Source organism: Urocitellus parryii, chromosome 12 (assembly GCF_045843805.1).
Source record: "Urocitellus parryii isolate mUroPar1 chromosome 12, mUroPar1.hap1, whole genome shotgun sequence".
NCBI lineage: Eukaryota > Metazoa > Chordata > Mammalia > Rodentia > Sciuridae > Urocitellus > Urocitellus parryii.
Window position 1 is genome coordinate 29,813,988 of NC_135542.1, and position 14,026 is coordinate 29,828,013.

General features: G+C 50.6%; 2 protein-coding genes across 5 annotated transcripts in view; one reads left to right on the forward strand and one right to left on the reverse strand.

The window, feature by feature from the left end:
• Nucleotides 1–1,695: 1,695 nt before the first annotated feature.
• On the reverse strand, nucleotides 1,696–7,034 carry C12H2orf68 (chromosome 12 C2orf68 homolog). Of its 3 annotated transcripts, XM_026414119.2 has the most exons (5): nucleotides 6,838–7,034; nucleotides 6,633–6,748; nucleotides 5,758–5,909; nucleotides 5,271–5,397; nucleotides 1,696–1,993 (listed from the first exon to the last, which is right to left on the reverse strand). In XM_026414119.2, exons 1-4 carry the CDS (start codon nucleotides 6,942–6,944, stop codon nucleotides 5,275–5,277), a joined length of 498 nt encoding a protein of 165 aa, XP_026269904.1. In that variant the 5' UTR covers nucleotides 6,945–7,034; the 3' UTR covers nucleotides 1,696–1,993; nucleotides 5,271–5,274. The 3 variants fall into 3 exon arrangements, with proteins under 3 accessions (XP_026269904.1, XP_026269905.1, XP_026269903.1); XM_026414120.2 differs by lacking the exon at nucleotides 5,271–5,397; XM_026414118.2 differs by having other exon boundaries at nucleotides 1,696–5,397.
• Nucleotides 7,035–8,638: 1,604 nt separating this feature from the next.
• Nucleotides 8,639–14,026, forward strand: part of Usp39 (ubiquitin specific peptidase 39) — a 35,145-nt gene continuing 29,757 nt past the window's right edge. For both annotated transcript variants that reach the window (XM_026414132.2, XM_026414133.2), the window contains exons 1-4: nucleotides 8,639–8,944; nucleotides 9,894–9,963; nucleotides 11,902–11,996; nucleotides 13,561–13,697. In XM_026414132.2, the coding sequence (XP_026269917.1) occupies nucleotides 8,683–8,944; nucleotides 9,894–9,963; nucleotides 11,902–11,996; nucleotides 13,561–13,697 (564 nt within the window). In that variant the 5' untranslated portion in view covers nucleotides 8,639–8,682. The remainder of the gene's footprint in view (nucleotides 8,945–9,893; nucleotides 9,964–11,901; nucleotides 11,997–13,560; nucleotides 13,698–14,026) is intronic.

Below are 14,026 nucleotides of genomic sequence, written 5' to 3' on the forward strand. Positions count from 1 at the left end.
CTCCACGCCGCGCCGCCCGCCGGGACCTGCAGTCCGCGCTGCCGGGACTACAACTCCCGAGCCACCGCGCGCCGCCGAGGCGCGTCCGCACCGGCCGCCGACCCCGCCGACCCCGTGCGGCTTTCCTCGAGCGCCCTCTTCGCACATACGAGAACACCAAAAGCCGGCCAGAGGTCGCTGCGTCCAGGCGCTCTCCGACTGGTCAGCACCAGGGGGTGTGCGCTCTGAGCAACCCACCAGATGCAGGGTGATAGGGGTTCTGGTGGCCAGGTGTGGGAGGCAGGAGAGGAGGGCGAGCCCCAGGCCCCGGGAGGAGGAGGCAGGGTTGTGCGGGCTAAGCTATCCACTAGCGTCACCATAAAGTAGAGGCCAAGGACATTCTTTTCATGACTGAAGAGGCAGGAATGCTTGCTTTCACATACCGCAAGTGTGCCTGGGTCTGCCTGAAGGCAGCCCGGCTTGCGATGGCACTGCTGGGCGGCCACGGAGTCAGGTCACTAGCCGGTCCAACGCTCAGGGGCAAGAGGCGGCCACACTGGTGAGGCAAAGGTTATGTGCACAAACAGGGCCCCGGAATGCAAGGAAACAGCAGAAGAAACTGCAATGGCGAAGAGAAACCTTTTTGGACTCCACTGGGGGTAGAAATGGAACCTACACCCAAAGAAGGTGGACATGGGGAGTCCTTTTCCCGCTCACAAGAGTAGGAGTTAAAGCAGGGTCAAGAAATAAGGCTGTAGCCAGGCATGGTGGCGTAAGCCTGAAATCCCAGCGCTAGGGAGGCTAAGGCAGGAGGATGGCAAGTTCAAAGCCAGCCTCAGCAATTTAGTGAGGCCCTAAGAAACTTTGTGAAATCCTGTATCAAAGTAAAATACAAAAAGGGGATGTGGCTCAGTGGTTAAGTGCCCCTGGGTTCAATCCCTGGTATTAAAAAAAAAAAAAAAAGTATGGCTATAATGCGAAATAAAAACTAGTGTGGCTGTGGCAGATGTAGTGGTGCTGGCCTGTGACCCTCCTGACTCTGGAGGCTGAAGCCAGCTTGGCCAACTTAGGAGACTCTTTCAAAAAACAAAAACAACTCAAAAACCTGGCTGAACTAGGGAACATAAAATCAGACTACCTTTGGCTGGTCCCAAGGTCAAAGGGACTGGGGATTATAGCCAGTCCTTCATTTTTGAGACAGGGTCTCACTAAGCTGCCCAGGCTGGCCTTGAACTTGTGATCCTCCTGCTTAGCCTCCCAGGTTGCTGGGTTACAGGTGTGACTACCATCCCTGCCAAGCTTTGTGGTTTTCAACACTTACTGTGCTCCTGTTGAGCTGGGTCTGCACCACTGTCCAATCATCAGGTTGAGAGGACTCCTCAGATTCAACTGGCTGTTCTAATATGACGTGGGGTATAAGGCATTAGCATTCTGGAGCTGTGACACTGGAGGCACTTTTAGGCTTAATATGACAATCCCAATACTCCTAAACTAGAATAAGTCCAAGCTAGAGCTCCCTACTACAAAGGGTCTCCTTCTGAGTACCTGGTGGGGCAAATCAGATGTTTCCAAAACTCTTCCACTGCTAATGCTGAGTAGGCCTAGCTGTTGTGCTCTTAAAACAGGCAAAGCAAGAGGAGATGCTAGAGTGACTTCAGGGCAGGAACTAATCTCCTCTGCCCACATACACAAATGATTTCACAACTCTTGACAAAACAGTGTTGTAAACATAGTTTATTGGTTTAACAAAATACTGCTTTTGAAAAGTGTCTCCCATCTGGGACTTTCAAATACACTGTTTTATTTACCCACAACAGCAGACACACTGGGAGCCAGAAAACACAACCAAGGCCTTTTACACCTGGCACCTTGAAGCAGCCAATGCAACCTGCCGGGCTCTGCTGGCTCCGAGAAGGCGGAGGAGCCCTTCACTCAGCAGGTCCTCACTTCTACCTCACTCCAACTCCTGGGGAAACTTGGGGTGGGTGCCTATGGCGTCTTGGTCATGTGATTCCTGGAGGACAGGACAGGAATTTGGAGGAGTTAAAGTATGTCAAATACTGGTCAGCATTTCATGGTGATTCTCCCAAAGGCTGAGACAAGAGGGGACTCCATTCTCATTCCTCATTTGATAAGCAAAGGCCTCATTTAAATTGTGAGCCATCAGGGAACCCAGCACCCTGAGTTCATGGATCTTGCCAAATTCACAGCAGGTTGGGCACTAACCACCCAAGGGCTTCCTCCTATCCTGTGGACCCATCTCCGATTGGCAGTTTCCTGTCCAGAGAGGCTCTTCCTGTGAATGTTAGCCTACTGGCTGGTGGGGCTTGGGGTTCCCACCTCACACAGCTTTCCTTTCCTTTCCCTGCGCTGCACTCCAAGGCCTCCTGCTTGCCAGTGGGCTGCAACTCAGGCTTCACAGCTCACTGAAGCACAGTTCCAAAACCTTGCATGACGGCTACCTCCTCTTGGTAATCACTTTGTGGCCCAGGAAACAAAAGCTTTAAGATTCGGGCTTAACCTCAGTTAAGAACAGAAGGAGGAACACTCCATACCCAATGGACATGCCTATCAGACTTTTCTTTAAGACAGCCGAGAACATATCTACTCAAGTGAGTGTTGCTTCACTCAGGCTAAGATTGCTGCCTCAGCACTGACCGGCAGAGGGCACTCCTCTAGTGGACATCTCTAGAACCTGTGAGAAATGCTGTGGACATGCTCCTCCAGGCAAAGCACGAGTTTCTAAAACAGGTGCAAGCTGTCTGGAGGCAGGTTTAAATAAGGTGGATAGCACCATCCTGGCCCCAGATGGACGGTGGTGGCGAGCAGTGGGGCTGAGCTCTGGGGCAGACAGTGGTATCTGCTCCAGCAGGGCAGCTCTGAAGGATCACCTCTCACTGAAGTACAGCCCTCAGTGCTTTCTTTAGTCACTGCAAAAGTCATACATGTATTAGAATGCTGTCATGGGTAGAAAATATATGTCCTTGATAAACAAAAGTTCCTAAAGAAAAAAGGGGTAAAAGTAAGGACTTTCTGTCCTCCTCTGCCTTAAGGGGCCTTTGTGAGACTCACATGACAAACACATAAAGGGACCCAACAGGCAATCACTAAACACTGCCTTCTTTTACCTCTTCCCCCTTCAAGAGACAGGAATGGTGCCGTGTCCCCCAACTCCTTTTGGGGCCTTCTTTCTATGTTCTATCATAAAACCAGGAAACAGGCAATCAAGCTGCGAGAAGACAGATACCGCCTCCCTCCCAGGGAGGCAGACTTCCAGTGAGCGCCCATGTTTCAAGTCACACATCAGCTGGAGAGTTGGAAGACTAAAAAGACTGGTCCTTTCCCTGCAGGAAGAAGTGGGTAGAGTCTGGAAGGGCCCCCTTGGCCCAGGTGCTGGACGGTAGCTGACATTCTAGGTCCAAAGGCACTTTATAGCTAGATGCATAAGTAGAGGTCAGAGACTTTCTCCTCTAAAAGCAGAACTGAGCCTGGGACTAAGGTTTAAGGCACTTGACCTTGGGCTAGCAATGTAGGTCTGGAGCACAGGCCCCTCTAACTTACCACCCTACTCACTTCCCAGTGTTTCTCTGACACTGCAAGTTGTGGCTCATAGTGTTTAATGTTTAATAGTGCAGTTGAAGTAGCTGCCTTGCCCCATTCTCCAGGGGTCAGTTTTCAGGGGTGCAGGACACAAACCAACAGTGCCCTTAGGTGTTCTTTAAGAGATGGAACAGTCAGACTGATCTTGAGATCCTGTTGTATACAGAAACCCCTGGGGATGGGTATTTTGGTTTCAGGGACTCAGTGCTTACAGGCTCACTTACAGTCCACATTTGGAGTCACTGATGTTTGAATTTGCTGGGAAACCGAGGTGCTTTGGAGCTTCAGTGCACAGGATATCTTGTAGACTTTAGACCTTAGCCTCCCCACCTCCTCCCCACCTCCCAAAGTGGTGCTGGGGACTGAACCCAGAGCCTTGTGCATGCTAGGCAGGTACTCTACCACTGAGCTGCACCCTCAGTCCTCTTGTCTAACCCTGTGTTAGAATGGAGCTCAGTAGCAGTGTGCTTGCCTAGAATGCAAGAGGCCCTGGGTTTGATTCCTGGGACCATTCCAAAAAATAAAAATTCTCTACATACAGCATATTGGCAGAAGGTTTTATAAACCCTGGCTCTCCCTAAGGTCTCTGCTACCAGAGCACAAGGTTCTCTAATCAAAATTCTCAAAAAAATTTCAAGATAATAGGCCAGCCAAATGGGCCTACATAATATTACTGGGGCTCTACAAGACTCTTAGTTGTATATTTTTTGGAGGTAGGAAAGGAAAACAAGTGAGGCAGATAAGGGGCTAATTTTACTTTTTCTAGTATGGGCTTTCTTCGGACTTTTTTTTTTTCTGGCTACTGGGGCACTAAACTTATGCTGATTTCCACTTTGCACAAACATTCAAAACTGTTCTAGACTTTAATACCTTGTTTCGACAATTCCCCTTTAGTTTGAACAGAGAACAGTCTATTCACAACTGGGGATGGGATCAAAAGCTGGAATTGCTTAACTCTAACTAAAGCAGGATTCACTGAGATCCCCAGATTTAACAACAGCATCTTTTTCCTAGGTGGCCTATCTAAACAGCACAAAGCAGTGGAGCATGGGAAGAAGTCATGCAAGGGGAAGAGAACAAGCTTCCAAGCAGGCCTCTCCCATCTTACTGGTGCCAGAAATATTCGGAGAACTTGTTAGAAAGGTAGATGCCCAGAACTCCCCACCAGCAAAGCCCTTAGTTGTGGAGATGCATAGTCATGTCAAGAGATGGGGTGAAAGGAACTGATGGGTTCTACCTGAGGCAAAAAGAATAAAACTTAAGGGGGCGGGTCCTAGGAAACTATGGTGGAAGCAGAAACATGAAAGCAAACAATAAAGTAACAAACACGGCTCATGGCATGAGTGGTCAGGAATATGACCTCAGTGAGAGAGCAGCGTATTGGCAAAAGGCTTTATAAACCCTGGCTCTCCCTAAGTTCTTAGCTTCAAGAGCACCAGGTTCTCTAATCAAAATTCTCAAAAAATTCCAAGACAATAGGCCAGCCAAATGGGTCAACATACAAGAAAGAATTGCGGCAAGGGAGGTGGGGGAGGTGGGCTAGGTGTAGCCCTGCAACACCCCTGTGGATGCAGCAGCTTATAAGGGTCTCAAGATCAGACAGACAAGTCCTAGCACCGCAATGTAGGGTGGGCTCCCTAGTCAGAATTCATCCAAGTGCAGGATTCTGGCCTGGAGAGAATGCCTTCCACCTGGTCAGTGTCGGTTCTGGCGTTTGGCAATCTCCTCCTGGATACGCAACTTGAGGGCCTCTCGCATGGGCAGATCCAGAGGTGTGTGTGCTGACACTTCCTCACTCACCCTTCCTGGGTCATCGTCCTACGTGGAGGAAGAGTCAGGAAGCTCAGGGCTTCGTCTCTTGCAGAAAGGCAACCTTCCCTGTCCCCAGACAACACTCTCACAGAACTCCATTTGGCTCAAGGCTTCTTGTCAGTACCTGTCATTTCTCAGGTGTCCCCTGCAATAGTGATTCTCAACTGGGGGTCACCATGATGATTCTCCCACTGAGAATCACCGAGACAGAACTGAGATGTGCTCTTGAGCATCGCCTGGCAGTTCTGTGCTCTCACGTAGGGCAATCTTCACACTGGCCCTGAAGCAAATAGTGGCGCTGGGTCTGGCAGTGATTTCTACCACAGCCCAGGACCTTCAGGTGGCAGCTGTTTCCATGAGGCGTACCTGATACACGATAACTGATGTGACCTCTCCATTGTCCGACTCATATTCTAAGCAGAAGAGCTGGTGGCCAGAAGGCTCCAGCTCGGAGCCACCACTACTGCTGCTTTCACCGAACTCCTCACAGTCTGGGTTGCCTGGGTGGGTAGAACCATCTGTAGGGATGAACCAGAATGAGAGGGAAGAAGGGATGCTGCTGAAGGGCCTGCCCACAGAGATGATGCAGGAGAACACAGGGAAGAGAGCCCTGCTCTTCTGAGGACCCCTGTGCTCCTGCGGCTGTGCTTCCAGCTAGGAGGTTTCTTACCCTTGGTATCCCTGCTCTGGGCTGGCTTGATCTTTTTACAAGATAGATGCACAGTGCACATTTGTCCAGCAATAGGATTGGGAGGGAGTGGAAGAGTGGATAGAGCTCTGCCTGGGTTCAAGTCCAGGCTTTGCTGTTTAAGAGCTCTGAGGTCTTGGGCAAGTTACTCTACTTGTTTACGCCTGTTGTCAACCAACAATAAGGAAACCTGAACAGTTCTAACTCGCTTTCAACGAACAGATCTACACATGACCTAAAAACATTTTAAACAACACTTAACAAGCTCAGTGCCACAGGTCAATTACGTGACCTGCACGTCACAAGGAAGCTGGGCAAAGGGCCATTTCTCTGGACCCCTCCGTAATTATGTCCTGGTTACTTATATTTGTGCCAGGCGTCTCTGCCAGGCAGTGGTGACACTCGCACAGGACTCGGCGGGACGAGCGGTTGGCAGCCTCGTCGCCGGCTCGCAGGCCCCTCCGACCGCCGAGGCTGCAGCCGGGCCGCGCGGGCCGCGGTTCTCCGGGAGGTTGTGCGGCGGGCGGCTCGGGCGGGCCGGGCCTCGGCTCACCTCGGCGCCGCGGCAGGTACACTTGCAGGTCGGGCTTGCGCGGCCGCGTGGGCGCAGGCGTATGCCGCCTCCTCGCCTTCTCCTTGGCCTGCTTCACCTTCTTGTCGTAGTCGTCCCTGCGGGGAGCCGGGCGGGAGTCAGGGCCGGCGGGCCGGGCCGGGCCGGGCCGGGCCGGGTCAGGGGTGGCGGTGGGGCGGGGCGGTACCGAGCGATCTGGTTCCGTCGTATGTGGTGCACGAAGCCGTGGCTCATGTCCAGCCGCCCGCCGGGCCGGCAGCAGAGCCCCGGCCCGGGACCCGGCGCCTCCTCCATCCGGAACGCGCGGTGCGGCGCCACCGCCGGCCGCCAACGGCCCCGCGGCGCCCCCGACGAACGGTCCAGCCGCGGCCCCGATCCTCGCCAGGCCCGACTTCCGGCCCAGGCCCGACTTCCGGCTCGAGGCTCGACTTCCGGCCCTGGGCCAGAGGAGCGGCGCGGAGCGAGCGTCGGTTTTGCCGCGGAGGCGGTCTCGCTGGGCCCCCGCGGCTGCCGAGGGGCTGTTTTCCTTGGGGCGCGATTAGCAGGAAGCGAGGGTGTCGGCCCACGGCGGACCACAGGGAAGCCCAGGGAACAAAAGGGCTGAGGCGGTGTGGCTCGGTGACATCGCGCTTGCCTGGCACGGGCCAAGCCCCAAGTTCAGTCCTAGTGCAGAAAAAAAGGGAAAATTCGGAAAAATGCAACTCACGTGAGAGCAACCCACGTGTCACTCTTCCTGTCGCACAAACTGTGACGTTCCTTCTCCAGCTTCGAGTCCTGGGAGGACGCCCTAACCCCGCTGTGCACTGGAGTCACCCAGAACAGAGCCAGGCCGCGAGGCAGCACTGGGCTCGTGCAGGCTTTCGGGCCTTCAGCCTGCACGGCTCACCGGTCTCTCGCGTCAGGCTCTCACTTCAAAGGTCAAAATCAGGAATTCATGTTAGAACAGGAACAAACCGTGGCCTGTCTCCGCGATGGAAGCTACTGCCCAAGCAAAGAATCGAGCAGTCTCTACCCCTGCACGACATGGCCAGAGCCCGGATCCCGGAACACCGATGCCGGGCGAAAGAGCCTAGCTAGAGAGCCAGGGTAGTGGGGCCTGGGCATTGCGCTCCAGGGAGCACGGCCACTCTAGGGGACAGCAGGTCAGCAGACCGCGTGGCCTCCCTGGCGTACAAGGACAGTTTCCCTCTTTTCCCTGCAGGGATGGCTTTGCAGGTGCAACCATATGTCAGAATTTAGCAAACTGCAGACGTTAGACAGCATCTTCCCTGTCAACGCACCGCAGTAGACCAGTTCAGACAGGCAGGCGGAACTGCCTGCGTCCAGCGTTGTAAGACCCGCCCAGCGTGTGTGAGACCCCTGCGACTCCCAGCCCCGCAAACCCCCCACACCCATAAAGAAGGCCAAAGGAGCTCGAGACAGCCGTGGGGTTTTCAATGGTTGCATGGTGAACACTCCTGGCAGGGCGTTTGCAGTTTTATGATACCAAGAACCCTCTTTGCGGAATTGTGCCGCCAGGTTCCCGCACGGAGGGGTTAAGGTGGCATGCATATAGCTCCCTTTTCCTGTGAAGGTCTTGTTACAAGGTAGATGCACAGCACACATTTGTCCAGCAATGAGATTGGAAGGGAGTGGAAGAGTGGACAGAGCTCTGCCTGGGTTCAAATCCAGGCTTTGCTGTTTAAGAGCTCATTAGCCTCCAAGGCGAGGAGGTTGCGCGAGACAACCTCCGATGGCGGTTTCGAGGCATAAAGTGTCTTGAAATCTGGGTTCCAAGTACAACTGCCACTATCCAGAAAACGCAGTACCGATAAAACGTCCCTGTCTCATAAGCAAGGAGAGCCAACAGGTCCTGACGCAGGGGGTCAGACAGCTCGGCGCGCCGCACCTCCGGCGCTTCCTGCCGCGTGAATTGTCTCCGCCGGCGACTCGTAGAGCGCGTCGAGCTCGGCCGCCCCGAGGCTCCTGATTGGCTCCGTGCCGCGCGCTTGGCGTTCAGGCGCCTGCGCGGGTTGCTGGGCTGGCGGTGGCGATGTCCAGCCGGTCTAAGCGAGAGTCGCGGGGCTCGGCCCGCGGGAAGCGCGAGTCCGAGGCGCGGAGCAGCTCGGGTCGCTCAAAACGGGAGCGCGAGCGGGAGCCTGAGGCGACCGGCTCCCGGGGCAGCCCGGTGCGCGTCAAGCGCGAGGTCGAGCCGGCAAGCGCGCGCGAGGCCCCGGCGCCCACCGTCCCGGCGCCGCGGGTGAAGCGGGAGCGTGAAGCCGACGAGGACTCGGAGCCCGAGCGGGAGGTGCGAGGTGCGCGGGGCCGGGCGGGCGGGCGCCACCCGGGCGGTCTGGGTTTTGCCTGCAGCCCCCCCACTGCTCTGCCGGGGTCGGGTCCAGGCCCTGCGGCGGCGAAGACCGCGCTGGTCCAGCGGCCGCCCCTTAGCAAATGCCCAGGGTTTCCGCAGCCACCGTACCCCTCATAGGGCCCTGCGGTGCCTACTGCAGACGGACGGGTCGGCGCGCGCCTGAGACTGGCTGTGTCCCGCCCGCAAGGTGGACGGCCTGGGAGACTGTTCTCCGTCGGGCCCTGAGGTTCTGCCGGTGTGGGCCACAGGCTGGCCACCTTGGCTTCGGGCTTAGCGTGTGGGTTCAGTGAACAGCAAGGGGAGACAGACTCCAACCAGCTCTAGAAGGTGCGAGTTCTATAGGCTCTGGGCTCTTTGGTCAGGCACCACACCTATGCAGTTTCTCTTCCCGGGGCCTTGTGGGACGGACACCCATGCTATATTCTGGCCACTGCTGTTGCTTGTTAAACAGTCTTTTGTTTTGGACCCAATGCCGAATGTGGTCCTTCAGTATCCATGAAAACTGGTAGGCTAAATTGTTAAAGGTTAAATCTGTGACATGGATCCAGACAAGTGGCACATTTAGGATATCCATACACACTCCTCTTTAAACTGTACTTGTGCATTGCATTGGCCTTATCTTAGCACTTGTGATATAGTTCACGAGATCTTCGATGTCTCATTGAATTTCTTTATGTAATGTATAAGTGAATCTTGTTGGTTAAATACATAGCAAGTACATCCTTCCAGCTTCTGGCTTGTTCCCCTAGTGGACTTTTAAAAAGATGATTTGCCATATAAGAAATTAGGAGTTCATCTGGATTAGATTTTCCATTTCTTTGTTTCTTAGCACTGGTAGTTGATTCTGAATATAGGGTTGTCATTTTCAAAATCTGCAATGATTTTCCTTTTAGCAAAGAATGGTCGCGTGGATTCTGAGGATCGGAGGAGCCGCCACTGCCCATATCTGGATACCATTAATAGGTCAGTAGGATAGAGAAGCTGAAGATGGCTTAAGAAAAGTGTGTGTGGGGGGTCTGCATGGAAAATTCTTTGGATTGTACATCAAACAACACTTTATTCCTTTAAAAGCTTTCTGCCAAGAAAATTGTGTTTCTTGCAATATTTGTTAATGTCATTTTGGGGGGATGTCTACTGGAGAATAAACCTGGGGCATTCTACCACTGAGCTACATCCTTAATCCTTTTTATTTATTTACTTAGTTTGAAACAGGGTCTTGCTGAGACACTGTAGGGTTCAGTAAGTTGCTGATGCTGACCTTGAACTTAGCATTCCTAATGCCTGAGCCTCCTAAGTTGCTGGGATTACAAATGTGAGCCACTATACCCTATTTAATCTTTGTTCTTCAAATATAAAGTGGCAGAAATCATTTTCTTTTTTTAAAAGGTGGGCATATACTTAAAGAGCTTTTAGCTTATTCTTAATTTGTTTTTTTGAAATAAGAGGACACATATTGTACTTAAAATAGCAATAACAAATATTTATTGAGCATTCTTTGTATATCAGGTATTATTCTCGATGCTGAGGATTCAACAGACTTAATAGTAGCAAACGTAGAGTATTTACTACTAGGCATGGTGGCATACACCTGAAGTCCCAGCTATTTGGGAGGCTGAGGCAGAGGATGGCAAGTTTGAGATCAGCCTGGGCAACAGATCCTGTCTCAAAAATGAAAAGGGCTGAGGGTATTGTTCAGTGGTAGAGTGCCCCTGGGTTCAACCCCCAGTACCCCCCCCCCCCCCCCCCCCCGCCACACACACACACACACACACACGTCAGTAGTTACAGCTGCACTGTACAGGATCATTTATAATTCATTAGAGAAATCCCTATGTGGGTTTGGTGGAGGTAGAGTTTTTTTTTTTTGTTACTCTCTGTCCAGTATTCACATGCTGTTACTTGACACTTGAATACATAATATAGTTGTAGGTATTCTCCTAAAATCTTTCAAGTTTCCCCCTTATTTTTATGGAGAAAAAGAATTTTTTCTCAGGCTGGGGTTGTGGCTTAGAGGTAGAGCGCTCGCCTGGCATGTGCGAGGCCCTGGATTCGATCCTCAGCACCGCATACAAATAAATAAGTAAAATAAAGATATTGTGTCCAACTAAAACTAAACAATAAATAGTTAAAAAAAAAAAAGAATTTTTTTCTCTTATAAAATGGTGTATTCAGTCTGTTTATGTCCTCTCATCTCCCAGAATGCTGTGGGGACCCTACTATAGTCCTATATCTACCTTTCCCTTCAGAGAAGGTCATGATAATGAAGGGTTCTTAACTGGCTACAAATATAATCATCCCTTGGTACATGGAGGACCTGTACTAAGAACCCCCATGGATACCAAAATCTGTGGATAATCAAGTCCCTTAAATAAAATGAATTGCCATGGTATTTACATGTGATCTATACTCATCCTCCTGCACACTTTAAATTATCCTAGGTCACTAATTAATGCTAATATAAGTACTGTATAAATAGGTACCATACTGTATTGGTTATGAAATAATGACAGGGGAAAAATGTCTGTACTTGTTTATTACAGATATAGTTTTTGTTTTTTCCCAGATACTTTTGGTGTGTTTGGTTGAACCCACCAGTGTAGAAACCATGGATAAGTGCACACTACTTCTATTAAGGAAAAGGGTCATGGGCATTATGTGTCAGGTACAGACACCTCCACACTGCCTTGGGCATGGTAGCTGGAAATGGAGAATGATTAATGCACTCCACAATTTACACTTGATTCTAAACCATTCTCTGCAGGGTACTGTGGGACATGTGGAATCGGGGGCTCTGTTTGGGTCCCTCTTAGACTTGAAGCCAACACAGCTGTTTGGGGCCCTCCCAGACACTGACCTATTGATTATGTGGTCTTTTTTTGTGTGTTGTTTTGATTCTTTTAGGAGTGTGTTGGACTTTGACTTTGAGAAACTGTGCTCTATCTCCCTTTCACATATCAATGCATATGCCTGTCTGGTGTGTGGCAAGTACTTTCAAGGTGAGTGAATATTTTCAGAGCTATCTGCAGGTCTTCTTTTATTTATTTATTTATTTTAAGAAAGCAGTTTGTTCTTGAGAGTCATGTCTTGTAATCCCTCTTTGTTCCAGGGACATTGGAATATTCTTAGAAAACCAATAAAAAGGTCTGTGGTCAGAACCTGAATATATCTGAGAGGGATAGAGGACTAGTTCTGTGAAAGCCAAAGACTTTGGATTTCTGACTTTAATGTTTTCTTTTTTTTTAATGTTTTTCCTTTTTTTTTTGGCACCAGGGATTGAACTCAGGGGTACTCCCCAGCCCTATTTTGTATTTTATTTAGAGTCAGGGGCTCACTGAGTTGCCTAGCACTGTGCCGTTGCTGAGGCTGGCTTTGAACTCACAATCATTCTGTCTCAGCCTCCTGAGCTGCTGAGATTAGTGTCGTGAGGCACCGTGCCGGCTACTTATGTCTTTCTTGTGTGTGTGTGGGTGGGTGGGGTCCTGGGAATAGAACCCAGGGCCTTACACATGCTGGTAGATAAATGCTCTCCTACTGAGCCATACCCCCAGCACTACTTTTGTTCTAAGGACTTTTTTATTCTGTTTTTTTTCTAAAAATTTATTTCACCTCATTCAGACTAAGCAAATACTGTGCACATAGTATGGCAGATGTTTCAAACAAGGTATAAACTTCATTCTTTGCTCTTCTAAGGAGCTTATGAGAAGTCCGGTTTTGACAACAATTGGTGAATCCTATAAGACCAAAAAGATTCCTGCTAGACTGTGTGTCAGTGAATAAAAATAGGGGCAGTAGGAGCTGAAAAATGCAGAGGTCAGTGCTGACTGGGGGTGTATGTTGACTTCATGGAGGAAGTGAGGTAGAACTTGAGCTGGCAGGATATGCAGGGGTTTTGTTTTTTTTTTCCTTTTGGTACCAGGGATTGAACTCAGGGTCACTCAACCCCTGAGCCACATCCCCAGCCCTATTTGTGTTTTATTTAGAGACAGGGTCTCACTGAGTTGCTGAGAGCCTCGCCATTGCTGAGGCTGGCTTTGAACTCACGATCCTCCTATCTCAGCCTCCCCAGCTGCTGGGATTATGGGTATACGCCCAGCTGACATGCAGGTTTTGAACAGAGCAGGGGAGGAAGATCCTAGACAGCAGTGGCTGCCTGAGTGAAGTGCACAGGAACAGGACAGTCTGAATATGAACAGTTGGAGGTTAAGGACTGGGTGATGGGGCTATCACAGGGCATGTGTATTTACCTACATAATGTCAGATATCATCATAGATAGTCCTAGTTTCTGATACTTAGGAATCTAGCTCTTGTATGCAAGTGTATATATTTTGTATTGAAATCAGTTTCCCCAACCTCTTTCCAGCGAGTGAAATAACTAACATGCTATTGTTTTTTGCTAATCTTGTGATGAGATAGGCTCATGTGGAGATTCGTTTATGGATGGTGTAATACTTTGTGCTGCTTTTAACATGTTCCAATACAAAATAAGGGAAGGAGGAGCAGATCTTGTCTGTGTCTTCCTTGGGCCTGCCCCTCTTATAGTCTCTTGTCCTTCCCTATAGGCCGAGGTTTGAAGTCTCATGCCTACATCCACAGCGTCCAGTTTAGCCACCATGTCTTCCTCAACCTCCACACCCTCAAGTTTTACTGCCTTCCAGACAACTATGAGATCATCGACTCCTCCCTGGAGGATATCACGGTGTGTGTCTGTGTCCAGGGAGGCTGGCTTGGGGCAGTTTTGTATGTGTGTGGTTCTAGGAGTTCACATATGCTAACCAAGTGTTCTACCATTGAGCTGCATCCCCAGCCTGTTTTTAAATTTTGAGACATAGTCTTACTAAATGGCTGGGGCTGACCTTGAACTTGGCGTTCCTCCTGCGTCAAGTCTTCTGAGTTACTGGGATTACAGTCTGTTTAATTATACCCAGTTGAGGCAGATTCTTCTGTGAGCCAACTCAGGGTTCCCTGACAACTACCTCACCTGTAATCAGGGAGAATCTGGATAGATGAAGAAACTGGGATAAATTT